General features: G+C 46.2%; 1 protein-coding gene and 1 pseudogene across 6 annotated transcripts in view; both read right to left on the reverse strand.

The window, feature by feature from the left end:
* Nucleotides 1–19318, reverse strand: part of Lrp11 (LDL receptor related protein 11) — a 253624-nt gene extending 234306 nt beyond the window's left edge. For 2 of the 6 annotated variants that reach the window (XM_052169951.1, XM_052169949.1), the window contains exons 1-5: nucleotides 18526–19318; nucleotides 12910–13070; nucleotides 10238–10385; nucleotides 7038–7163; nucleotides 5475–5681 (exon numbers count right to left, since the gene is read on the reverse strand). In XM_052169951.1, the coding sequence (XP_052025911.1) occupies nucleotides 5475–5681; nucleotides 7038–7163; nucleotides 10238–10385; nucleotides 12910–13070; nucleotides 18526–19084 (1201 nt within the window). In that variant the 5' untranslated portion in view covers nucleotides 19085–19318. Of the gene's footprint in view, nucleotides 1–1240; nucleotides 1337–5282; nucleotides 5392–5474; nucleotides 5682–7037; nucleotides 7164–10237; nucleotides 10386–12909; nucleotides 13071–18525 lie in introns of those variants that run through there. The other 4 variants (XM_052169953.1, XM_052169952.1, XM_052169955.1 and 1 more) reach the window with 3 other exon arrangements.
* A 4954-nt stretch (nucleotides 19319–24272) lies between these two features.
* LOC127673702 (sorting nexin-6-like) overlaps nucleotides 24273–27121 on the reverse strand; it is a 5410-nt pseudogene continuing 2561 nt past the window's right edge.

Here is a 27121-nt window from a genome sequence, read left to right on the forward strand (position 1 = left end):
TGTTTTATTTTTATATATTGCATCAAATATTTATATATATATAAAATATCATAAATATATTATATACATAGATTTAAATATTTATAAATATTTATGTCAAAATATTACAATTTTAATATACATCTAATCTTTTATAATTTAAATATTTACATAAAACCAAGGAAGATAAATCTCACACTAAACAGATTCTATCTCTATTTTACCTAGTACTAATAGTCTCTTTCACATACATTTCTTGGTTACAAACATCTGAACAAAGAACCGCAGAAAGGATGTTCTTTCTCAAAGTGCTGGTTACCGAGTGGGTAGGAGTTGGGAGTTCTGTGGGTACAGACCTTCCTCCAGGTCACTGGCAGAAAGAGTCACTGTGCTCTGCAGCCCTCTGTAGCATCGCCACAGTGAATCAAACCACACACAGGAAAAGGCACACCTGTTAAGCTGTGGTTTTTAATAAAGTTACCCTGTCCCACTTCCTGAGTCAACACAGCTCTTGAAAGGCCCTGCTAGTTTTAATGAATGTGTGTGAGGTGGGTGGCTCATTGATCCAGTTTCCACCCTATTTCTGGAAAAGTGCCAACTCTGTCAGCGCAGCAGTGGATTGGTTGATGATTAGGGCTCTGCACACCCAGGTCACCCACGGATGGCCCTTAATACAATATTAGGAAACGGGATCTTTGTGGCTATAACTTAAAGACCTCAGTACCCAGTCATTTTCAACTCCGACTGGTGCACTTACAGGAAAACAAGAGAACTCTGAAAGGCACCATGGAAGCAGAGATGTACAAAGGTTAAAGTTACAGCCACCATGAGCTCAGAAACCCCTCGAGCCCCAGAAACTGGAAGAAATGAGAGAGTAGGCTTTCCTAGAACCATCAGGAATGGGATCCGATGCCAACTTCTGGTGTCTGAAGACAGCAACCGTGTACTCATAGACATAAAACAAATCAATAATAATAATAATAATAATAATTTCTAAAAAAAAAAGAACTGAGTCTCCAGAGATACGTGGCCACAGCTCCACAGTTGACGAGTGACAGGGAGTCTTATCTAACACTCTGAGACAAGCCCAGTGCAATAGGCCAGCAGGCTGCAGGGCATGCAGACAGGTGCCTGACAGCTGTATCTGTGCTCAGACATCAGTTGTTTATAATTTGTATTTTGGTGCTGTCCAGCTATGAAATGGAGAGGAACAACATTGTGCTTGGGTCAACTCTGTAGTGTCTCCACGGTATCCACTGACCTGCTTCCAGGGCAGGGTGCTCCGCTCGCGCTTTGCCACTCTTGGACTTGAGAAAGTGGTTTCCTTCTTCTTGGTTCTTTCCTGAGGAATTACTGTCTATGGAAAGTAAACAGACATGTTAAAGGGACATTAAAAATGGCACGAAGTAGGAAAAAGGTTTCTCCATGACACACATTAAATATAGAATTACAGCTTTATTTTTTTTTAATTTAGATATATGTTTGTCTGTGTATGACATGTATATGGATATGGACACCCAGAGGCCAGTTGTGAATCCCTGATGTAGGTGCCGGGAACCAAACTTGCATTCTCTAGTTGACCACTAATTAATCTTTCCAGTTCCTTGTTTAATTTTTACAAGATGGATTTTGAGAAAGGGATGGTACTTAAACGGTGTTTACTGAAAAATAATTCAACACAGGCCAGTTGGACATGGTAGTCCATGCCTTTAATCCCAGCATTCTGGAGGCAAAGGAAGATGGATCTCTGGGGGTGGGTGGGGCTCTATGTGAGGTGAAGAAACTTGGTCAGCTCCATTTCAGGAGCTTGGTCAAAACTGCAAGAACTGACCTTCTGGTTTATTCTTCTCATACATTTAAGCATGGTAAAACTTTGGGGGAAGTTTCCATGTGACACATACTAAATATAGAATTCAGGGGTTTGCACAGCAATCGAGGCTTGTGCCGAGCGACCCCCCCCCTCGTTCCCTTTGCTCATTTTCAGACCAAGGCCCCAATAAGCTTTGAAGAGGCTCTCTTCAAATGGCCTAGAAGCGATTTAAACAAAACATGATTATCATTTTTTTCTCCTGATGAAGGAAGGTTACTAACACAGCTGGGGAGGGGACAGAGTGCAGTCCCAGAGCTGTGTTGGCCTGCACAAGGCTCTACCTAGTAGTTTAAGTCCCTGGGATCCCTCCCCCATCTGCAGTCACAGCTAGGAACATGTTTTCCTGCAGGGTCGGCTTCTAAGATCACTGTCTCTCCCTGAGCCCATATGGTAGATACATAAAGGAATATATTCATAAATGTATAATATCTAAATGACATTTTTTAAAGATGTAAACAAGGAAAGAGGGTCTCAAAATCTGATGGAACTAACCCTTAGATGAGGGGTGAGCAGTACAGGGGACACTGAGATGGGCTGTTGAGGACTAAGGAGTTTCTTAGAAGAGTTATTAATGCCAGGGACAGACAGACAGGCAGACAGTCAGACAGATGGGCAATAGTGAAGGTTCTGATGAGACTTCTGGCTCCCCACCAGAGACAGATGGCACAATGGAGGATCTGAAGAGAATCAGGGACGTTGTGGCAGAAGAGCCAGTTATGACTCTTCAAGGCCAGGAGGGGGTGGGAGACATGATGATGGATGGATGGATGGATGGACACAATGACATTACATTCTGCTGTTACCATAACAGCTCTGCCATCTGATGGGAACTCACTTCCCAGGGGAGGAATCCTGTCTGTACTGACCCAGTAGGGTGCATGTATCTATAAGAAGGCATTCTGACATTGCGATCTTCGAGTTTGTGATAAATGAACCTCCTCACACTGTTCTGTTGGATTCCTGGCACCATCTTAGGAGAACACATGCTTTTACAGCTGTCCCAGAGATCACACTTCCATAGATACAAACGACTTTCCTAGATTTTTGATCATACAGAGTCCGGACAGTTCCCCCTACAACACAATCCCTGAGACGTTCTCTAGACAACAACATAAAAAAAGAGAAACTTTTGAAAACAAGTCTTCAGGCTCTTTTGTGTGTGTGTGTGTGTGTGTGTGTGTGTGTGTGTGTGTGACACCTTTAAGAGGTCAGCCATTTCAAGATCAAGCTGAATGTCTCCTGCACCACTGGCTGTCAGAAACTCACAGAAATGGGTGATGGATGCAAGTTTCATGTTCTTTAGGAGCCGTGCATGGCCACAGAGGCAGCTGCTGCCACTGGGTGAGGAGTCTTCCTCACTCTCAGCGCTCTCACCTTCCTTGTCGTTCTCACGGCTGCTTCAGAAGAGCAACGACAAGGAAGGTTTTCCCATGAACTGAGGCATTCTGACCCATGACAGAGCGTGCCTACTGCTGAGTAAGGAGCAATCTCACGAGAGACCAAGGGAAACTGGACAGAGGAAATGCAAGTCTGTTCAAGGATGCATTGTGGATGCCATCTGAGTGTTCTCAAACTTGTATTTTTGCTTATTATTAAAAATGGGGGGGAAGGATATTCCTGGACTGACAGATATCATTGTGCCTCAGTAGTTGGTATATAAAAGAGCTAGGGGAACCTGCAGGGCTTTAATCTAAGGGAGATGGTGTCTACCAATATGCTGTATGAAAGGCCTCAGACAAAGGTGAGAAGCCCAGAACCACAGCACCCAGGGTTTGACATTATCCCGTGTCCTTGACTCAGGTGCTGATGTACTGCTCTGAGGAAACAATTCACTGAGTCCAGCAAGAAGGACATTGCAGGATGTGCTAAGTGTATGGCCAAGGGAATCAAGACTCCAAGGAAAAATGCCACAAACACATTGCCCAGAGCTGTAGGCTGTTCCCACCAAGTGCTCTCCTTGTGAGTCCAGTCAACGGTAAGCCTTGAAGAGTGACAAGTGTCCTTTTTGTACCTCTGGCCTCCTGGCTGCTGCACCTGGGTCCCCTGTCCCCTCAGAGGCCAGCTCGGCCTGGTCATGTCCACTTTGCACTCTCCCAGATGTTCCTGCCTCTGGCTATGCCTTCCTATATATCTATAATAAACTTTCTCTTCTATCATAAAAATAAATAAATGCATACATACATAAAAAGGGTAAAAAGTCAATGATCAGACTTGAATCTCAAAGTAAATAATAACATCCTGAAAGCCAGTAGAGTCGTTTACAATGTACGAGGCCCAGAGTTGAACTCCCAGTGTTATAGAAATAAATGCATGAATGTCCTAAAAACAAAGGTAAGCTACAGCCTGAGGTGCTGGCACATTTAGTAGAGGAAGGGCACCACAACTGTATGCAGTAAATGGTTTTTTGTACATATTTCAGCTCAATGCCTCGAAGGTCTTGGCTGATCAGCCACAGAACCCACGCATTCTTGAGTTGGCAGTAACTAGAGCCTATGTAAACGGGCACACAACACTCCTTTATGCCACTCCGTAGGCCTGGAAACCTGATTTCCTTCCTCCAGCTAGACTGGATCCAAGAAGACAGCATTGTTAGCGAGTGACTTGGACCACACAGAGAACAGGCCCTGCAGCTGCAGCCACACTGGTGACAGTCCGGCCATTGTGCCACGAGGTACTGAGCAGACAGGCCACACTGCAGCTCTGTGCTCCCGATGCCAGGGGCTCCGCGCATTCTAGGCACGCCCTCACTGTGTGACCATTTATAGTGCCCTCCATAAGCTTTAGAAACCTGTTTCTGAGGCAGGGGGTGCTTTGCAGTGGGTCAGTATGTTGTGCATGTATACAGCCCTGACTTTAATCCTCATCACACACACGAAAATGGTGTCTATGAACACATAAAGAGATTGTTTTCCTTGTCATTAGTCCCTAAAATATATAGTATCAGAAGTATTTATTTAGCACTTACATTATAAAAGGGACCATATGTAATTTGGAGGTGGTTTACAGTATACAGGAGGATGTATACTGTACTAGTGAGTTTACAATTAAGGGGCCATTAACTTTTTTTATAGTTGTTTATTTTGTATGATGCACATATGCCACGGCCGTGTGTGGAGGTCAGAGGATAACCTCAGGACTCAGGTCTCTCCTTCCAGCAGGTGAGGCCTTGGGTGTGGAATCAGGTTGTCAGGATTTGCAGCAAGTGCCTGTACGCACCAAGTTGTCCGGGCCCTAGTTGCTACTCTCACAGATGGGACTTGAACTTTGAACTTTGGTTCTCATGGTCCTGGAACCCACTCCTCAGGGACTGTTCACCAGGTGTTCCTTTCCATTAGTCAACAGTGCATTTCTCTTTAGTGCTGGGGGTCAAATCCAAGCCTCTGGATACGAGACGAGGGCTCTTCCTCTTACACACAGCTCCAGAGCTCCTTCATTGTAAACTCATTAGTACAAATGTCAGGGTTGGGTTTTGTTTTGTTTGTTTTGTTTGGCCAAATTCTTCATTTCAATTTTCATCTTTGGAGTACCATTTCCCTGATGGTCTTCAAGCACAAAACATAACTTGGAACCATATTAATATCAACAACTGAGAAACTAGTTATGGAGAGCTCTGTTGAGTCCTTACCTGGCTGGACAGGATGGATCTGACTCTCCGGCGCCTTCTGGGTGGAGTGTATCCTCTTCTCTGTGTGGGATGCAGGAGCCGGCTGCCTGTGGGTAGTGGCTCTCTGGGACCCCGACCTGGGGTCTCCTTCACCTTCACTTAATCCCGTGACTCCTGGCTGGGCAGAAGTAGCCACTGTGTGTGTCACCCACTTGCGGTCAAGAGACACTGTGGAAGAGCTCAGTTACTGGCTGGGTTCCCTCCTTCCTCCCTTCCTTCCTTCCTTCCTTCCTTCCTTCCTTCCTTCCTTCCTTCCTTTTTTCCTTCCTTCCTTCTTTCCTTCCTCCCTCCCTTTCCCCCTTCCCTCCCTCCCTTTTTTTCCTCCCCCCCCCTCTCTCTCTCTCTCTGTTTGTGTTTGTGTGTGTGTGTACACTGCATGTGGCAGCCAGAAGACAACCTTGTTGTTCCTTAGGTGCTATCAACCTCTGCGTTTGAGATAATGCTCTTACTGGCCTAGAGCTTGGGACTCGTGAGGCAGGCAGACTGGCTGAGCAGTAGGCTTCCTCAGTCTTGCCTCTGCCTCCTGAGAACTAGGATTAGCACATGATGACATACTAGCATTTTTTTCAACATGGATGCTGAGGAGCTATAATCTCAGCCTTTTTTCTGAACGTTAACTAAAACCATCGTATCTGCAGTTGATTTAAAATCACAGATATTTAAGTCTACTTACTCAGCTAAGACAGGCAGAGCTCACTAAAACTATTGCTCAGCTTTTAAGTGAGCAATGTGTTCTTTCCTCTTCTAGTGGCTTCCTAACATGGACACGGACATACTCGACATTATATTCTTGGGTTTTGTTTTGTTCTTCTAGTCTCCCCATTTGGTGCAGTTGGGTCTGAACCTTGGACCTCATGCACTAGAGGCAAGCACTGGACTGCTGAGCTACAACCTCAGTTCCTGTACCTTGTGTTTTGAGACCTTCTCTTTTCTTCTGTCCGTACACCAACCTGACTGGATTATTTACTACAGCACTTCTTTCTTATGCTACTTTTAGGTTCATGACCTTATACAGCTGACTTATAGGTCACCTTAGCCATACTCCAGTGTGTCATAAACAATCCTTAAAAATTATAGAAGCAATGCCAAGTGTACCCATAGGCCCATGCCTATAATCTCAGAACTCGGAAGGCTAAGGCTAGAGGATTGTAACTGTGAGGTCAGCTATGTGGCAAGACTGCATCACACACACACACACACACACACACACACACACACACACACACACACACAGAAGGCAATTATCAATTATTAGCAAGGCAATTATTAATGTACTTGATGTTTTTTAAAAGTGTATTACGCTACGTGGTGGACATCAGACTTGTGAGAGTTGATTATCTCTTGCCACCCATGGGTCCTTGGGCTTGAACTCAGATCATGAGGCCATTAGGCTTTAGCAAATGCCTTTATTTACTGAGTCATCTTGCTGTTTTTTAAAAAGTACATGTTATATTTTACAGACACTGACCTGCTGGTGCTATCCCGTCCAGATCCCTGCCTGAAAAGACCATGCAACTGACTCACAGTTTTGACAGAAGGCTTCATCAGACCCGTCTGGACAATGCCTCACACCATCACAAGCCAAGGCGATGTCAATGCAGCAGCCACTGTCACAGAAGAAATGGTAGCGGGAACAAGCACTGGAGCATCCTGTTTGTGAACAAGTCTCAGGTCAGAGGGATGCAGGGCAAGTTAACATCCCGTCAGGATGACTGGGGAAAGGACACCAAGCAGGGTAAAGTGGCAGGGATAGTGACATGACAGAACTGGCACAACAGGTCAGAGGGTCCCTCTGTCACCTCTCATTGGACGCTCTGGGCTGCCCCGGAGCTCTCGGTCAGAAGGGTGTCCTTCAAACCTTTGCTGCCCTGGTTCCTTTGCCTTCCACTTGTAACTCAGGTAAAGTTACGAATGGCACCCAGCTAGAAGCTGGCCTTAAGGAGTCCTACAATTTCTTATTTATTCATTCACTTTTATTTATGTACACTGGTGATCTGACTGCAAGTATATCTGTGTGACAGAATAGGATCCCTTGGGACGGTGGTGAGCTGCCATGTGGGTGCTGGGAATTGAACCCCTTGGCCTCTGGAACAGCAGCCAGTGCTCCTAGCTGCTGAGCCGTCTCCCCAGCCCCCTGGCATCCTACCATGACATGGTGACAGGGGACGAAATGGCTCTCTCAGGAACACGACTGGCAGATTATAGACTCTGCACTAACAGCAAAAGCTAAGCACAGTTGATGTGCTCAGACGGATGTGCATGTATTTTATTGAAAAGCTGTCAACTAAAAGACTGGAAAGTGACCCTGTCTGGGCGCAAGGTGATTGGAAGCGCTCTTGGTCCTAAAGGAGAAAGTAAAGAAAGGAAGAATGCTGGAACTGCTGGGATAGCTCTCAGTGTGGACTCCTTGAAAACTTAGGCCTGTAGGGTCAGCGACAGCCACCAGAGGGAGCAGGCAGAAGCAAGGGCACTGATCACCAAGCAATCTTACTCACCTGACAGGAAAACCCCAAACTGCAGGGTTCTCCTTATTTCTATGTCATGTTAGAGACAGATCAGCATTTATACTTAATCTGTTTCTGGAATAGCGGTCTCTAAACGTTTTAAGCATCATAATAAACACACACCTCAAATTGACTCATAAATTGCATGTGCTGGTGTTCTGAGACACTGCACCCAAGGGGGACTGCAGGATGACTCAGTGGGTAAAGGTGCTGTCACCAAGCCTGAAAACATGCGGTCAATTCCAGGAACCCACAATGCTGGAAAGAGAGCAACAACTCCCTGCAAGCTGTCCTCTGACCTTTACACACGCGTATGCATGTGCAGGCACACACACTGAGTGTGCACACACTGAATAAACAAACACCACACACCTTATTAAACACACTGAAAAAATGTCAAAAGATTGAAAATGAGTAAAATTAAATGTTCAAGTGTTTTGTTTCCCTGCCCTAAAAAGGGAAGGTGTGAAGCCCTAGGTGAAGGTGTGAAGGTTGTCCCTATTTGAACCACTCTGCTAGCTCATGGTACAGTGCTCTCTCTCCAGCCTGCTATCTGCAGAGATGGCTCCTCGATGCATTCAATGTGTGTGCATGTGTGTATATGTGTGTGTATGTATGTGTGTGTATGTATGTGTGTATGTGTGTGTATGTATGTGTGTATGTGTGTGTATATGTGTGTATGTATGTGTGTATGTATGTGTGTGTATGTGTGTGCATATGTGTGTGTATGTATGTGTGTATGTGTATGTGTGTGTATATGTGTGTGTATGTGTGTGCATATGTGTGTGTATGTATGTGTGTGTATGTGTGTGCATATGTGTGTGTGTATGTGTGTGTATGTGTGTGCATATGTGTGTGTATGTATGTGTGTGTATGTGTGTATGTTAATGGAGACAGAAACTCCTGTCTAATGTCCCCGCCTGTTTACCACGTTTACAAGCGGCATTTCATCGGTGACTTCATAGCACGTTCTATAATTAAGAAGAGCACCTCCATGACTCCTTTTTGGTTGTTTTGTTTTTGTCTTTTTATGTTGAGACAGGGTTTCTCTGTGCAGCTCTGGCTGTTCTGGAACTCACTCTGTAAACCAGGCTGGCCTCAAACTCACAGATTTGCCTGCCTCTGCCTCCTGAGTGCAGGAATTAAGAATGTGCACTAGCACCACTTGGTTTCTATGAAACTTTTGAGCAGAACTTTTTTACTTTGCCTATTTCAGTCCAACTGTAGTCATTAACCACATGTTTTTCTTTCTAATATTTTTAAGTGGTTTATCATATAAACTATTGATATAGTCAAGTCTGCTTTCTAGCCTATCATATGCCTTTCCTCCCTGTACCCCATATTTTATTTTTAATTTATGGGCAATAGCATATAGATATATGGGGTATGTGTTGATATGCATATAATACACATACATGCATATATGTATATACTATTTGTATGTACATATTTAGTACTAACTAGATCAAGTCAGTAAACAATCTATATCACGTTTTCTACTCATTTTTTTTTTGTGGTAAGAATATTTAAACTTATTCTTTTGACTCACTCTATTTATTTGGATTTTTTGGTTTTGTTTGTTTGTTTGTTTGTTTTGGATTTTTTTTTTTGAGACAGGGTTTCTCTGTATAGTCCTGGCTGTCCTGGAACTCACTCTGTAGACCAGGCTGGCCTCGAACTCAGAAATCCACCTGCCTCTGCCTCCCAGAGTGCTCGGATTACAGGCGTGCACCACCGCAGCCCGGCTTTATTTGGATTATTTACAAGTATTTCCTACATAATGACCTCAGCTTTTAGCCACCATTCTACCTGTGATTTCACCCTGTGATTCCATTGGCTGAACTGTTTAAACTGTAGAATTCAGTTAAACACTTCAAACATGCGTATCAGAAGGGCCCTCTGTCTTTACATTAAACCCTCTTCTAGGAAAGCAAGGTGCTGTCTTTAACAAGGTCAATGAGGAAAGGCAGAAGGTCAGCACTCAGGACCCTGGCTCATGGTCTATGCCCTGAGAATGCTCTCTGCACTCTCACCAGTGGGATCCTAATGGTCCTAAACATAGAGCCCATATTTGCTGTTACATTTTTAGCAAACACTTCAAGCACTGAAAATAAGACGGAGGAGCCCGTGAACTGTGACCCCAGGATGTGCATCCCACTGACACCCTTCCACGACCAGCTGGGTTTGGCTTGCCGTGGGGACACAATGGAAGGACTTTACCCTCATCTCCCGTGGAATAGAGCCGGGGAAGCACAGTCACAGACACGTTGTTGGAGCTTCTCTGACCCACAGAGTCAGTCACAGTCAGCTGGAAGACGTACGCTCCTTCCTTCAGGCGGGACAGCCTCAGGGTTCCTGGCTGAGGCACCTGCCAGACAGACAGGTTAGGGAAGAGAGCTTAGTGCAGAGCACCAGGAGCACACAGGGACAAGCACCCTGCCCCTTCCCCGAGACAAGCCGTCGCTCCTCTTATCTCCTTAGAAGTGATAAATAAATAACTTTGAAACAGAAACAATAACAAATGATGGGTGATGCTCCAAGGTAGAAATGACTTCTGATGTACAAATTAAACCAAAACGTTGAAAAGTAAAGAAGACAGACAGGAAGGAGGTCCTGCAAGGGGCAGGCAGTCAGGCACACAGACACAGGAAAGGGGAGGCCATGATGGCGGCGGTCACGTGGAAGGATGAAGCGGATGGTCGGAAGACTCAGCGTGAACCTATCCTATGACACAGCTACTAACACAGTTCATGCAACTGGCTTTGTTAGCAGGCATCAGGACCAATGTGCAGACCACAGGAGGGTGTTAACAGGTTCAGAAGGAACCACAGCGTACATGAGGAATTCAATCAGGGGCTTCAGATTTTATGGAGAATACACATCTAAGAAAATCTAGATTAGGCTAGAAGGTAGATGGTCTGGAAATCATTACCAGGATTTTTATACAGAATAAAAGGAAGCATTCAGCATTTTCCAAAGGGAAGTCTAGTACAGTACATATGGCCAAGTTCAGACCATTTGGTTAAGTAGTAGAGCTGATTCACAGTAAGCTAGGACAGAGGTTCTCAGCCTGTGGGACATGACCCTATTGGGGTCACATATCAGATACCCTGTTCTAGTGGTTTGAATATGTTTGGCCCAGGGAGTGACACTATTTGGAGGTGTGGCCTTGTTGGAGTAGGTGTGTCACTGTGGGTGTGGGCTTTAAGACCCTCATCCTAGATGCCTGGAAGTGAATATTCTGCTAGCAACCTTCAGATGAAGGTGCAGAACTCTCAGCTCCTCCTGCACCATGCCTACCTGGATGCTGCCATGCTCCCACCTTGATGATACTGGACTGAACCTCTGAACCTGTAAGTCAGCCCCAATTAAATATTGTCCTTATAAGAGCTACCTTGGTCACGGTGTCTGTTCACAGCAGTAAAACCTTAACTATCAGATATTTACAATATGATTCATAACAGTAGCAAAATGTACAGTTATGAAGCAGCAACAAAGATAATTTTATGGCTGGGGGTCAACACAACATGAGGAACTGTATTAAAGGGTTGCGACAGCACTAGGAAGGCTGAGAACCACCAGCTTAGGACATGATGTATAAAAGGAGTTTCTGCTTCTTGAAAAGTTGGGCAGAGAACGAGGACTCTTGGGTGGTGTACTTGAGGAAGGACTCTGAGTGACAGGCTGAGGACAATTCTGAAAAGGTCCAATGCTAAAGTCATTTAATCACTGAGCAAAAGCAGCACGATCTGAGATCAGTGCAGTGGCAACAGCTGATTGTTGCTTTTGTTGTGATTCCAGTCCGGTACAAACTGGCTTTTTATTCACCACCTCACCCTCCCAGGCCGTGTGGTTCTCTGCTTTCCTGGTGCTGCAACACTTTAACACAGTTCCTTATGTTGTGATGACCCCCCCCCCCCCACTGTAAAGTTATTTTGTTGCTACTTTGTAACTGTAATTTTGCTCCTGTTATGAATAGTAATGTAAGTATCCCTGTTTTCTAATGGTCTGAGGTGACCCTGTAAAAGGGTGTGGTCTGGATGAAGTGTGTGAGACATAGTCTGTAAGTGTTCCTCGTTAGAAATGGCTCTAACGGTCTCATGGCTGGGATATGTAGCACCTCCCCCCCCACAGGGGAGCAGGGAGCAGGACCGCCTTATGCTGTGCCCATCTCACTTCTTAGCACAGTTTCCACGAGGAGGATTACAATGCTTCCAGATCACGTAAAGAAAGAATTCATTCCATTATTATTGACTCCCTCTTTATATTCCTTCCTTTCAGACTTTTTGTTGTTGTTGTTGTTGTTTTCCGAGACAGGGTTTCTCTGTGTAGTCCTCGCTGTCCTGGAACTCACTCTGTAGACCAGGCTGGCCTTGAACTCAGAAATTTGCCTGCCTCTGCCTCCTGAGTGCCAGGATTAAAGGTGTGCACCAACACTGCCTAGTACTTTCTAAACTTTTAGTCCAGGGTAGCCAGGCATTGGTGACCTAGTCTAGATTGGCCTTGAATCACAAGATTCTCCTGCCTCAACCCACTGAGTACTAGAATTACAGGCACGTGCCATCATACTTGGCCACGACCTAAATCTTATACTAAGAAAAGAGAAAACCTTTTAAAAAAGGAACCAGAATTATTGAAACACAGCCTAAGTCTTTTCCTCCGAGCTGAAGGAGCAGGACCCTGGCAAGCTCTTAAGCAAACAATCAAGACCGTTTACTGAGCACCAAAGGGAGTTTACAGAATAAATCATTTTTAGGATAATCGATTTTATGATCTGTCCATCGTAAGTCCACTCTGCTTGCTTACGTGCATTTAGGGACTGACAGCAAGGACATTACAGAAAACCACTTCCCAGAAACATCAGTTTTGATAGCAAGATCAACAAGAGTCACCTTCATGTCCACTGACGACGGGTCACCCTGCTGCAGCGTCCACTCATAAAGGACGATGGTGTGGTCATCTGTGCTTTCTCGGCCGTCTAGAACTACCCCGTCTGTGGGCAGCTGTAAAACCACATCCTTCCCAGCCCTGCTGACTGGAGGCTCGTCCTCACCTGTGAAAGAGCAGAGACGTGAGAGGCGTGCCTCTCTGATTCCCCAGCCGATCTTGTCTGCAGATCAGTCCATCCAAAAAACCACAAAGAGAATAACTTCCATCCTATTCTGACATGGACTTTCAGCAATTCTGCATGTGGAAGAGGAAGTATGGCGTGCTATAGAAAACTAATTATATATATGTATATACATATATATGTATATATATGAGTATACACATACATATATGTGTATATATACGTACATACATATATACTCATATATATATACATATACATACATCTGTACATATATATATACACACACACATACACATATTTTTATGTGTATATATGAGTACACTGTAGCTGTTTAGAGGGCATTGGATCCCATTACATATGGTTGTGAGCCACCATGTTGTTGCTGGAAATTGGACCGAGGTCCTCTAGAAGAGCACCCAGTGCTCTTAACCACAGAGCCATCTCTCCAGCCCCATTTAAAAAAATTTTTTTTAATGATTTATTTTTAAGTTATGTGCATTGGTGTTTTTCCAGCATGTGTGTGTATGTGATGTTGTCAGAGATCCTGGAACTGGAGTTACAGACAGGTGTGGATGGCCATGTGGGTGCCGGGAATTGAACCCAGGCCCTGAGGAGGACCAGCCAGTATTTTTAACCACTGAGCCAGCTCTCTGGCTCCCAATAATATTTTTTTTAAAACCTTCAAAGGTTTTACATGGAAGAATGAGAAAGCACTGAAATATCTTGCTTGTCAGGAAACAAATTAATCTTGCTTCTCATGAAGAAACGTCATAACCGTCACTGACTTTGTTTAACTGCATCATAGATAAGACTTCTGAGCCCAGGGAAACCCTCACAGTCTAACTTGACCTCTGATGACCTCTGAGAAAACAATTTCTCCTCAGTTCCAGTCAGGCTAATTATTCCAGAGCTTATCTACACAGAAACAGTTCTGGAAGCAAACAAAGCACAACCCTCCAAGAGTGAGATAAATGTAATTTCGAATTTTCATTATAAATAAAAATGTAATTGAGCATGTTAAGTACTGTGGGAACATTGATTTATTTTGGGAACTAACCACAGTGGGTCAGACCTAGGGAGGTGAAGTGCGACTCACACAGCTGAGACTGAGGGCTGCCAGGCAGGGCTTACTGCACAGAAGGAGCTAGCGGCCTCTTCCCACACCTGCTGCGACTGGAGCTTCCCTGACAGACCTGAATCTGTGCCAAGTGGTGCAAAGGCTACAGACAGGCTGGGCAATCCAAAAACAAGGTGGGGCCAGAGAAGGGAAGGCAGGCCTACAGATGCAGAGACGAAAGCTTTCTGGGATTGTTTGTCTCTCCTCTCCAGGCTGGAGAATCAATCATTTATTTATTTTTAAACTGCATCACTGAAGAAAAAAAAATCCATAATTCCAGTATGGCTCTCATTATTTTAAGTATGTGAAGTCCCATCTGTCTTTCCCATAGGATACTGATGATCAAATACAACAACAACAATGAAATGTATTATTAATTAATTTAATAAATACAATTAATTTTGAAATTAAATAAATAAAACAATTGTGTAACAATGATATGATATTTATAATATATAATAAAATATTATATGCTATATGTTATATAATTTATACTCTATTTATTTTTGAGAAAGAGTTTCTCTGTGTAACACAGCCCTCACTTGTCCTGGACTCTTCATAGACCTGGATGGCCTAAAACTCAGAGATCCACCTGTTTCTGCCTCTACCCTTGCCCCTGCCCCTGCCCCTGCCCCTGCCCCTGCCCCTGCCCCTGCCTCCTGAGTGCTGGGATGAAATGAGTGCACCTTACTGGTAAGTTATTTGTACCATGTAGTGCAGTGTGCTAAGGGTTCTACCTGCATCTCCTCACTTGACATTCACTATCAGTCTGAATGAAACATTTATATTTCATCAACTTTATCACTGTAAATAATACCACAATTATCATATTATTGCTCATACTGTTTCTCTAGCACAGATTCTTGTCCTTAAAAAACAAACAAACAAACCCCCAAAAAACTAGAACAGTGGTTCTCAACGTGTGGGTCACGACCCCTCTGGCAACCCTCTATCTCCAAAATTATTTACATTAGGATTCATAACAGTAGCAAAATTACAGTATGAAGCAGCAACAGAGATAATTTTATGGTGGGGTGGGTCACCACAACATGAGGTTGTGTATTAAAGCATTAGGAAGGCTGAGAACCCCTACCCTCGAAGAATGGATAATAAATCTCTGATATATTATTTCCTAGTTGGCTTCCAAGAGCTTGGTACCAGTTTACACCATCAATGCTCATGAGTATACAGTGTCTCACACATGTGCCAGGTTAGGTTGTTTTATACAATTTAGTAAGTGTAAGGTGACATTTACATTTGATTCTCCCCCCCCCCCCCCACACACACACACTCTTTCTGATGGTACTGGGGATTGAGCCTAGGCCCTCCAATGTGCTAGCTAAGTGCTGTCCCTTGAAGCTGTATGCCTAGCCTCTGCCTACCTTTAACTCGGGCCACTTCCTGTGTTTATCAGCTGCATGTCTTCTTTACTTGAACCTTTGCTTATTTACTTTTGTCAAAGCAACCCTTAGCTCTGCTAATATTTTAAGAGTGTATTTCCTAGACTCTTGTTTGCAGTTCCTTATTTTTATGGTTTTTTTTGTTTTTTTGTTTTTTTTTTTTTTTTGTGGATTTTGGATTTTTTCGAGACAGGGTTTCTCTGTATAGCCCTGGCTGTCCTGGAACTCAACTCTGTAGTCCAGGCTGGCCTCGAACTCAGAAATCCGCCTGCCTCTGCCTCCCAGAGTGCTGGGATTACAGGCGTGCGCCACCACCGCCCGGCTGCAGTTCCTTATTTATTGACACAATTTTTTTGAATTTGTACAAAATCTTTCTTTGATGGTCTACTTAACTGATTTGAAGACTTCTTCCTTCCAGATAGATAATACTGAATTTAGCTTCTAGTTTTTCTACCTGTGGAGCAGACTGCAGCTTAATTTTAAAATACTTGTGTATATAGGGCCACTGAGATGGCTCAGAAAATTTGACAACTTGAATTCTGCCTCCAAGATCCACACGATGGAAGAAAAACAACCTCCTGCAAGTTTGCCTGTCTCCCATACAAAGGCTGTGGCAGGCATGTCCATAAACACACTGAATAAGTAAAGGATGTGAATGCTTCTGTTAATCCTAGCACTCGGGAGGCAGAGGCAGGCGGACCTCTGCGAGTCTGAGGCCAGCCTGGTCTATGAAAAGAGTCCAGGATGGCCAGGCCTCTGTTACACAGAAAGATTGTCTCAAAAATCAAAACCAAAAACAAACAAACAAAAGTAAATGTCCATCTGGGACGTGTGTGTGTGTGGTCAGAGTTGTCTCAATACCTTTTCTCCAACACTGCCAACAAGTAATCTGAGTATTATTTATTTAGCCAGGTTAGTGGAGATGAGTCAGCCTGCTGCGGGGGATCAGCCCTGAACAGGAAGGTCGGTCCTAGCTACCTACTTGAAGACTGACAGCAGAGGGAGGTCTGCTTGGGAGAAGGCTGAATTTCACCCAAGGCTTTGGTTTGGCTTGCAAAGGGTTCTTTCCAAGCGCTACGCAGAGACACTGGACTTCAGGCTAGCTTAGTTAAAACAGCACACAGGTTCTGGTGTCTGAACGCTGAGAGATGATATTCTCAGCTCCTACAGGATCCCAAGGACATGGGCCTCCACCCCACAGCCCTCTTTACTCAAGGCCTCCCACGGGTCTGTCCAATCAGTCACACCAGCCAGCCACACGGTTCTGTAATGATACCATAGACACCTACACTGCCCAGAAAAATCACAAGAAACATCCACGCTCACCCATTATGGCAACTTGAGCTAGAACAGAGCCAAGTCCAGGATGGTTGGTGTGGGAGGAGCCTAGAGTCAATCTGGAGGGCTGAGGATCTCTGGCACTTCAGATGTTCTAGCAGGTTGGCTGTCACATCAAGATACCTTCCTACTCTATCTTCAATTCTCTCGCTATCTCTAACAGCTGCGTAGTCATGCTTGAGAGTGACAGGCCCAGGGCTGTGAGGGAAAGCTCTCTGAGTGGCTGGCCCTCAGGCAAGTTGCTTTCCAGGCTAGCCTTCCCTACAACAGGATTTGACCTTTGAGCTGTTGTGAGAAAGAGCAAATAGCTTAAAATAGCTTCTAACATCGAACTCACCCAGAGTGACCAATATACTGGCAGATGGGCAAACCATTCTAAATCTATCCGGTCCCATCCAGCAAACATCCTCACCCCCATCCTGCCCCGTTTCTTCCTTAAAGACTGGTTACAATTCCCTGCAAGGAGCATTGCTAAATCACGGTCTCATTTAGCCTCAAGTTCCACATGCTCACAAGATTCACAAGAAAGCAGGAAAGAAAGCATAATAATCCTGAAAGGAAAGCCGACGTTGTCTAACAAACAAAGAACTCAAACAGGTAAGCATCTGGACCAGGAATCCCCGGAGTCTGTAAAGTGGAGAGTGGGCAGTGTGTGCTCCCCAGAGAAGAGGCCATGCCAGTGGTCACGTGGCAAACTCCCGTAGAGAAAGGAAGGACAGAGTGGGAGGGAGGGTAAAAAAAACCCCCTTAGATGGCTTTTGTTTTGGGCCTTACTCTTAATCCTGTTTACTTTCTGCACACAGGGTTTAAGGAAAGCTCTGGTAGCAATGCAAATTTGTGACAGAGGAGCACAGCGAACCTGGGGGTGGGGGTGGGGAGGATAAACTTTGTTTCTGTGCTACTTTGCCCCTGCTTTGTGCCTTGGTTTTTCTAGAGCAACTGATATAGAAGCCACAGGGCAAGCTGCTTAGGCCTTTTAAAGAGAGACAAACTTTATACACTGTTTCCTTAGCCCAGCAGACTCCAGTACAGAGTTCCGACCCCCTCCGCACACAGCTGGCCCTCCTTAAATTGAGCGGGACACAAAACCAACAAGGTCACGAATGTGAAGAAATTTTTGGGCAAGGGGTGGAAGAAAAGAATGAAGACTGAGTGACAAGTTTTCCTTTACATTTTTTTTTTAATCTGAATTAAGTATGTGCAGGCAGAGAGCCAAAGCAGGAAGCAGGAGTGGGTGTTAGGAGCAACTTTGTATCTAATCAAATCTTGTCCTTACTATTTCCTGCTGTAAAACACGCTTCATAAAACCTATGAGACGAAATAAAACTAAAATGATCTTGACTGGGATAAAGAAGGTTCTGAGATATCCTCTTAAATCGATCCGTGAGTCCTCTCGGATCTGCCCTCCTATCTTTCAAAGGTAGCCCAATGGACTACCCATTTACCGCACTTTCTTAGCACCAGCCCAAAGTCTGAAAAAAATGTGAGCCACTTTCCCTGTTACCTGCAGCTTTTATCCTCTGGAAGCAGAGGAGTTTGCATGCTTGGTGGCAGGCGGGACCCTCCTGGTAGCGCTTACCTGGCCCGGCAGAGAACCCGGCGGCGTCCCCGGCGCGACTGAGGGTGTAAGTGCGGAACCCGTGGAGTGGCGCGAACTTGCAGACACTGCGGCCACGCGCCGTGCAGTGGAACAAGTAGCAGCGGGGCGCGGGCATGGGTGCGGGCACGCTGGGCCCCCGGGGCAGCTGCACCACCGCCACCGAGCAGCTCGGCTCGGAGCAGCAGGCCGCCACGCACTGCCGCCAGCCGCGCACGGTCCCGGGCGCGCGCAGGAAGCTGGCTCCCGCCGCGATGGAGTCCTGCGGGCGGATGATGGTGTCGGGCACCGCCCGGTAGACCGCCGTACCGCCCGCACCCGGGCAATCCTCCCGCGGGCCGCCCAGCAGCTCCGGTTCCAGCTCCTCGCGAGGCCGTGCCCGCTGTAGTTGCCGGCGAAAGTCCTGAAGCAGCCTATCCACCCCGGACGACGGAGCGGCGGGCTCCCCGGGCCGGCCGCCGGGCAGCCAGAGGCAGAGCAGCAGCAGCCCGCAGAGCGCGCGGTGCCGGGAGCCGGGGCCCGGTCCTCCCCGGGCGGCCATGGCACGAGCGCGGCCTCAGAGCTCGGCGGCCCCGGGGCCTGGCTGCTTCACGGAGGCGGCGAGCGTGCCGGCTTCGAGAGGCATCGCGGGCCGTACTCGGCCGGACTTGGCGCCGCCCTGGCCCTTCTACCAGGCTACGGGCTTTCGGTGCCTCGATCTTCGCTTCGGCCGCGGAAGCGCACCGGGGCGACGCGCGGCCTCTGCGTGGATCAGCACCGGCGTGCGGACAGCGGCTGCGGCGGGGCGGAGCCTGGCGTGCTGGGGCGGCTCGGGGCGGGACTTCCGCAGGCGCGCGCGGCGGGGAGGAGGAGGGGACTCCCCGGAGTTGCCTGGCCGCCCCGCGTCTCGATCACACCCTAGGCAGCGTGGGTGTTTGGGCCTAGCAGGCATCACTAAGCAAGCAGACCCGCGCAAGGCCATAGCTCACAGGGTAGGGCGCTCGGGGTTGGAGGGGAGAGTCGGTAAATCCATCAGTCTAAAGTCCGGGGCTACTCCGGAGAACGACGGGCACAGCCAGGCAACCACAGACAACTTTGCCAGGGTTTTGGCTTGCAGCTTAGTTGCATTATGTATTATTGAAGAGATTTGGAGTACGGTCGGTAATAAAGGAAACAGAACATTTACATTCAGGTTCTAATTCGCCTTTCAGTTTCGTTTAGAGAACTTTAAACACCAGAAGTTCAGCAATGGAGAGCTGAACTTGTAGGGAGGCAAAAGCCAGGTGGTATGGGAAGGAGGGTGGAGCTGATTGATGATCCCGCATCAGTTTACTGGGTGTTGGAACGGATGACACCTGACTTAGTTTGACTGATAGGACACAACACTCTTTAGTGTGCGGCTTTAAGATCAAGATATCATCGTATTCATTTCTAAAATCATAGATGGTCTCATTGTCCTCACAGAGTAGAAGGCGCCTCCTAGGGTTCCCTAATCCCACTCAAGACCCCTCATCCTTATATTCTAAGTCACCATCTTAATCGTAGAATGCCTGTATATACACAAGATCCCAAGTTCAATCCCTAGCAACACACGCATACACACACACACACACACACACACACACACACACACACACGGTATCTCACTATGTAGCACACACAGGCTGACCTTGAACTCATCTACTCCGGCCTTCTCCTGAGTGCTGAGATCACAGGGCCGCACCACCTCTGTTCTCATCTCGTATTTTAATTTTACAGATGAGAAACCAGCCACACTCACTCCTGTGCCAGCCTAAGGTAAACTCTCCACCTGCAGCTGCTCTGCTCCGGCCTCCCTTCCTGAAGCCACCTGCTCTCCTGTTGGTTCCCTGTTTCCTTTCTCTCTCATCATTCTCCAAGTTCCCCTCTCACCTCCACCCTGGAGATGTAATATAGTTATGGCCCGTCATCTCCCCTCCCTGTGTCCATCTCCTCCCGCCTAGGAAGCCACAGTCTCAACCCTCTCCTGCCCTCAACTGCTTGCTTGGTCTTTTCCTGTATCAAAACTCCTGTCATTCACACAAGTACAGGATCCCCAAATCTCTCATATCTCACTCTGTTCTACACCTCCAAAAGTCTCTTATCTCCACTTCCCTTCCACGTAGTTTCATTTTCCACTCTCCTCTGTCCGTCCTTGGACTACACACACCTAATGTGTGTGTGTGTGTGTGTGTGTGTGTACATTTCAAAGTTAAGCCTGAAATCAAACATACTAGATAGCAGGTGGTCCTCATGCTCTTCAGAGATCTCTGAATATGACATTTCAAGTATTTAATAATTAGAGAGACATTGAAGGGCTTCCTAGATGTCCTGGGCATGGTAAACATGGCTCTGCCAGCCTTGCCCTTCCCTCCTGCCCTCTGCCTTGCTAAACTGTTAGATTACATTCCTAAAGCCACCAAGGTCTAGCCCCTCATCTGGCCACTTGCTCCCTCTGAGGCTGCCGACCAAGGTCCAGCAGTCAGAAGCCCTCCCTCTTTTGGCTGACCTCATTAACATGCCCAGTTAAAATTAGCCAGCTCATCCTAACGGGGATTTCCTTTTTCAGGTTACAAACTGTCATTTTCTTATAGGTGTGTTTTTCTCCTCTCTATCCTTTGTCCCACAGGGGCAAATAAATCTTTGTTTTGAGGTGTCTTGTGCCAACTTCGAGGCCCTTTCAAACACAGTGATGCCTAACCCAGATCTTGTGGTCACCAAAGAAGACAGATAGGGCGCAGTGATGACAGTGACTTCATCTGGATTGTGGTAACACTAACCACTGGGAAAGCTGCCCACGCCTCACTGGATGGCTTGGCGCCAATTGCAAACATTTTTGGGATAATTGCCCTGCTCCTCCTAGTCAAAGTGATGTCAGTTTTTCCAAGTACAAAAACAAAGAAACAAAAATCTCTAAGATCTGAATCTGACAGCCCAAGGCTACTGCCCTGTGTGACAGCTGAAGGCCTACCATTGCTGCCCAGCCATCAAGACCAGGGGAGCCTAGGGCTATTGTCTAGGTCGTGAAAAATCTCTGCTATTTGAACTGATGGAGGCCATTAGATTATACCTCCTCCTATAATCCATCCTCAGATCTCTGACAACATTGACTGACCTGCCTAACCGCACACTGCTCACTCTCCCCCACTCACCCCTTTCCCTCACCCACAGTCAGAATACACACCCAGTATTCCAAACCCCTCACACCCCACTGTTCACTTGCTTGTTGGGGGTTGGTCTGGTGCTGTGTATACAAATCCCAAATTCTGAACACCAAGATCTGGTTGTTCCCAGTGAGCGAATTCTCAGGTGCACGATCCTTTGTTGTGGGAACCTTGCTCCCCAGCACCTTGAATTCCCCCACCTGCCTATTCCTGGGGGGTGGGATCTCTCCCCTCCCCCTCTCCCTGGTCTTCTTCCCCCTCCTCAAGTACCAGGACCACGAGCCTAAAAGTTTCAAATGTACAGCCAAGATAAAAAATTTCCCGTAAACTCCTTCAGTATTTAGTTTATCTGTCCTAGCAGATTTCAAATCAACTAAAAACTGCTCCAGCAACTTGCCAGCCCCAGATGTTCCCTCAGAATCTACATCCTAGACAGCTCCAAAGCAACCAGCCCCAGACTTTCTAGCATCACAAACTGCTCCAATCCTGCCTGAACTGCCTCAATCCTGCCTGAACTGCCCCAAACCTGCCTGAACTGCCCCATTCCTTAATTTTACAGATAAGAAACAAGATGCACAAAACTGAAAGATTATATTTCCTGCAACCAGGTGGGGTCTAACTTTCTCTGAACATGCTAATGAAGTGGTCAGTAAACTTAGACCTGCCCTCCATATCTTCATCTGTACCCCTTTCATGGAGTCTTCTCTGCCTACTGGGACAGATTTAGCTCGCAGGTGACTCTATCCCCACCCTGTGTTGGAAGCAGTTGTGAACACCTGGCCTAGATGAACCACTCAGAAGTTTTCTTCTAGGATATAAGATGGGGAACAGAGAGATACAAGCTAAGTCAGTGTGGGAGGAATTGTTGAGGGGTCAGGTAGGCTGGGCGGGGCTACTGTAGGGAGACAGAGGACAGCAGAGCAGAGGGAGGGAAATGCGGACAGAGGAGGAGTTATAGCCAAGAGCACCTGACTCACTAGAAAGGGCCTCTTGTTTGCTCGCTCTCTTGCTGGCTCCACTCTCTCTTACTCTCTCGCCTGCCTTCTTGCTCTCCCTCTGTCCTCTTGTCCCCCTCTTTCCCCATTCCCCTGCCCCTCGCTCTCCACATGTTCCTGTGCTCATGGCCAACCTTTTCTCCCCCGCCCCCCACACCCCCTCTACATCTCTCTGTGTAAAACTGTGCCCACTTCTCAGGGCAGGCCTGAAGCTAAATACCTATTCCAGGGGGGAATGTCTAAGAAGGAAAGCTAGTTGGCTAAGCCCTCCAGTCCTTTAGGTACCTCATTAAAATGGAGATCTGTCTTGAGCCTCTGGAGGGGCTTGTGGCATTGCCCTTACATGCTGAGGGACACAAATCTCTGGGGAGCTGCAGCTAGTGGCAGGGGCTGGTGCCTGGGAACAGGTAAAGCGTCCACTATCCCTTCAGTGTCGCCCGGGCTTTTAGCCTTAGTTTATACCGGGACCATGCTACCTTTCACAGTCCCACACTTAGTAATGGAGCACTGAGAGAAGAAGAAGGGGAGACAGGAACTTCCTGACCCTACTTATCCCCAGGGGCTCCCTTGACCACATACTTATGACTTCTAGTTGGGAAACCAACACACACACACACACACACACACACACACACACACACACACACACACTAATATATCTGGGCAGTGGTGTTCCAGGCACTTGAGAGGCAGGCAGATCTCCATAAGTTCGAGGTCAGCATGGTCTATATCGCAAGTTCCAGGCCAACCAGGGCTACACAGAGAAACCCTCTCTTGACAAGCAAACAACAACACCCAACTCCAAAAATTATACTAATGTATGCATAGGTATACATGAGTGTGTGTACATGTGTGTGTATGTACAAGCCAGAGGACAACCTTGGATACAGGTTTTTAACACACCTGCCAGTCCACATTTGAATTGATTGTACTTAGGTTGGACACTCATTGGAGGAGGTTCTACAGAGGAGTTTAAATCCCTACTTCTACCCCCTTCATCACACTGAGGACAGGGACTATTCATTGAACGTCTTCTGGGTACCGGACCACCCAGCTGATTTCACTTCAGCCTCTCCATCATTTAGTGAGCACCAGTCTATGTGTCTCTCTAAGCCACTGATGAAATGCTGGGGCCAGCCAGACTAACTTAGTAAGTTACAGCAACTTCCCTGAGGGCTAAGCCTAGCTTGTTGGTGCCATCTGCTGTCTGAATGGAATTTGCAGTGCTTCTGTAAGAGCCAACAGTGGCTTCTGAAGGCACACAGCAAAGGTCTGTTAAGGAAGCCAACCTTCTGTTTGCTTGGGTTGGATTTTTTGTGCTGTTGGGCTCTTTTTTTTTCCTTCTTAAGGTCAATGTCACTGAAGTGTGGTTTATAGGTGGTAACACATTTACTTTAAGAGCTGAGGAAGTTCTCTCTTTGGCATCTTTTTTGGAACTCAACTGATTGGACGGAGATGCTTGACTGTGTTTTTAACTTCTCTATTTGGGGGCTGCAGAGATGGCTCAGCAGCTGAGGGAATATTGCTTTGACAGAGGACCCGAGTTCAATTCCCAGCATCCATGTTAGGTAACTCACAACTGCCTAATGGTCCCCGGATGCATATTCTCTCTCAGAGTGAGATAGAGGACCATCAGGGCTGTAACCATGTTGGAAAGGAGCATGTGTTTTAAGGAGAGCCACCTGTGTCATCAGACAACTGAAAGAATGGACCCTTAAGGGCCCATTAAGGGCTGGACTTCATCAGGAATCGCATGTTGGGTGAAGGATAAAGTGGGGAGGAGGAAAGGTTACAGAAAGGCTCAGTTAGAGGTAGAGTGTGGGTAAGGGGCCAGGTCGGTGTCCTGGCTGCTTTTATGTCAACCTGTCACAAACTAAGAATCATTTGAGAGGAAGGAAACTTGATAGAGACAATGTTTCCATAAGATCCATCTCTGGGGAGTTTTTTTTAAAAAAATTAATGATTGATGGGGCGGGGGTGGGTGGCTGGGGGTGGGGGGCATTTTGAGTGGTGCTATACTGAGCACCTATTTTTCTTGTTTTATCAAACAATTATGAAACTTTGAGGAAAAACTTGCACATAACTGTGGAGTCCTGAGTTCCTGAAGCATGTAATGAAGACCCAATTCTATGCAATCGGCAGCAGCACTTTCGTGAGATCTTGTCATTCTGTCAGACTTAGCGGATGCATCTTTCGCTCAGCTGTGCTATTCTGAAAGGAATACTCGCCCATGCTCAGAGACGTCGTCTACACCCTTGACTCCTGAAACAGTTACTCAATCCACTGACTTAACCATGCTTGACACTCAAATCTTGATCATATTCCAAGAAGATGTGGAAACTTAAATCTTTTCTCTAAATAGGATGCGCTGCAACTGGACACAGGAAGACCTCGGGCATCGAAACTGTCTTCTTGAAGATTGCCAGATACTCAGCTTTCCAGTTCCTGTTTCATCTTTGTGAATTCTTCTTCCTTTGTCACTGGCCCTGGCCTTTTCTCCAAGCTTCTGCAGTTTTTCCCGTGAAGCATCAAAATCAGTCTTGGTGTTGCTAATGGGATAACGTAACCTGCATAGTCTTCATTTCCAACAAAGGAATCGTGAAGTCAGACAAATTCCTCATGTTGCCGAATAACTGAAAATTCATTTTGCTTAAAATTTGGCAATGCACTCTTTGTGTGAACAGTGGATTTGACTTTATCCCTTTCACTGAGAGCATCTGAAATGTCCACTTGAAGAGCAGCATCACTTTGGAGATCTACAATTACTGCTTTAAGTCCAACGTCTTCCTCCGAGAGGAAGTCGGGCCATCATCCAGGCATACCATTATGACTGCTGCAGAATCCAGGGCTCGCCGGGAATTCTTTACCCATTGGTTTCTGGATATACACACTGAGTGCTAAGATGACAGGTCTGTATGCAATCTCTATGACAACGTCAGCTGTCTTTCTTCTATGGTGTCAGGAAAGGATGTGTTACTACCATGCCCAACAGACCCAAGTCTTCTTGCCAGAGAATCTTTATGGAAGAACTTCTTAAGATCACAATAAAAAATTAGAATCTTGGCAGTCTTCATCACAGTTTTGAAATTTTGCCCCAGATTGTATGTGAAAAAAGTAAAACAACGGTGTTGATAAAGGTATTTGCTTTACTCACATAGAGATGGGCAATGCGAACCCGAGAGGCTGAGTTCAGGGCCAGCCTGGTCTACAGAGTGAGTTCCAGCACAGCTAGGGCTACAGAGAGAAACTTTGACTCAGAAAAACAAGACACAAACACAAACAATCAAACAAGGCAATTTCCTGGTGTGGTAGTTCACGCCTTTGATCTCAATACTCAAAAGACAGAAGCAGACAGATCCCTGAGTTCGAGGACAGCCTGGTATACAGAGTGAGTTTCAGGGCAGCCAGGCTACACAGAGAAACCCCTGGCTAGAAAAACAAACCAAACTGCGACCTCCCCCAGCCCACCGTTCTAAAAGAATAGCAGCCAGCAACCTGATCACTCATTGAAGAACAAGAAGAACCTGGTTTCCAGCCTTCAGGGGAGGGGCTTGGCCTGTCTTTGTATCTTGGGAGAGATGCATTAAAGATGGAGAGCTGAACCAGAAACCATGTTTTGTCTCTCTCCACGTGTTTTCTCTTGCCACCCGTTCCCATACCCATCTCTCCTTCCAGGGAACTCGCCGTTAAAACGTGGGAGCTGGACTCTATACCAAACCAGGCAACCAAGCAAATAAACAAAGGGCAGTTTTCTTTTAAAAATTTTTATTGCATTTTAATTTATTTTGTGTTTATGTGTATGTTTGTTGGTGCATTAGTTGCCATAATGTGTGTGCGTGTGTTTGTGTGTGTGTGTGTGTGTGTGTGTGTGTTTAGATTGGAGTTGGTTCTCTCTTACCATGTAGATACCAGGAACTGAACTCTGTTTATTAGTTTTGGTGGCAGGTGACTTTACCCCCTGAGAATTCTCACCTGCTCAAGTAATTTCATTTTCAAAGAACAAATGTATTTGAATATATATTCATAGAAGTATAGTCACATATAGTCACCAAATCAACTTAGTGGTTTGTTTACTTAATAGACTATCTGTCTATATGTAGTGATTCAGGTTGGTCTTGAGCTTGGTGTTCCTTCTGCCTCAGCCTCTTGAGGGTTGGCATTGCAAGTCTGCATGCAGCATTGATACTGACCACTCTATGTCTGTCTTAAGGGCTGTCCTGAACCATAACTACTAATGTACAACTTTCAATGCTTTTTAGTAGCATTGTTCATTGCACATACCCTTGCCAAACTGTGTTCTTTAGACGTGCTCTCATCAATAAGCTGGCCTTAGATTTGTTATATAGCCAAAGATGACCTTGCCTTAAAGTTCCTATTGTTGATATTATAGTCATGCATCATCACGTATGTGTGTTTAACACC

Source organism: Apodemus sylvaticus, chromosome 23 (genome assembly GCF_947179515.1).
Source record: "Apodemus sylvaticus chromosome 23, mApoSyl1.1, whole genome shotgun sequence".
Taxonomy (NCBI): Eukaryota; Metazoa; Chordata; class Mammalia; order Rodentia; family Muridae; genus Apodemus; species Apodemus sylvaticus.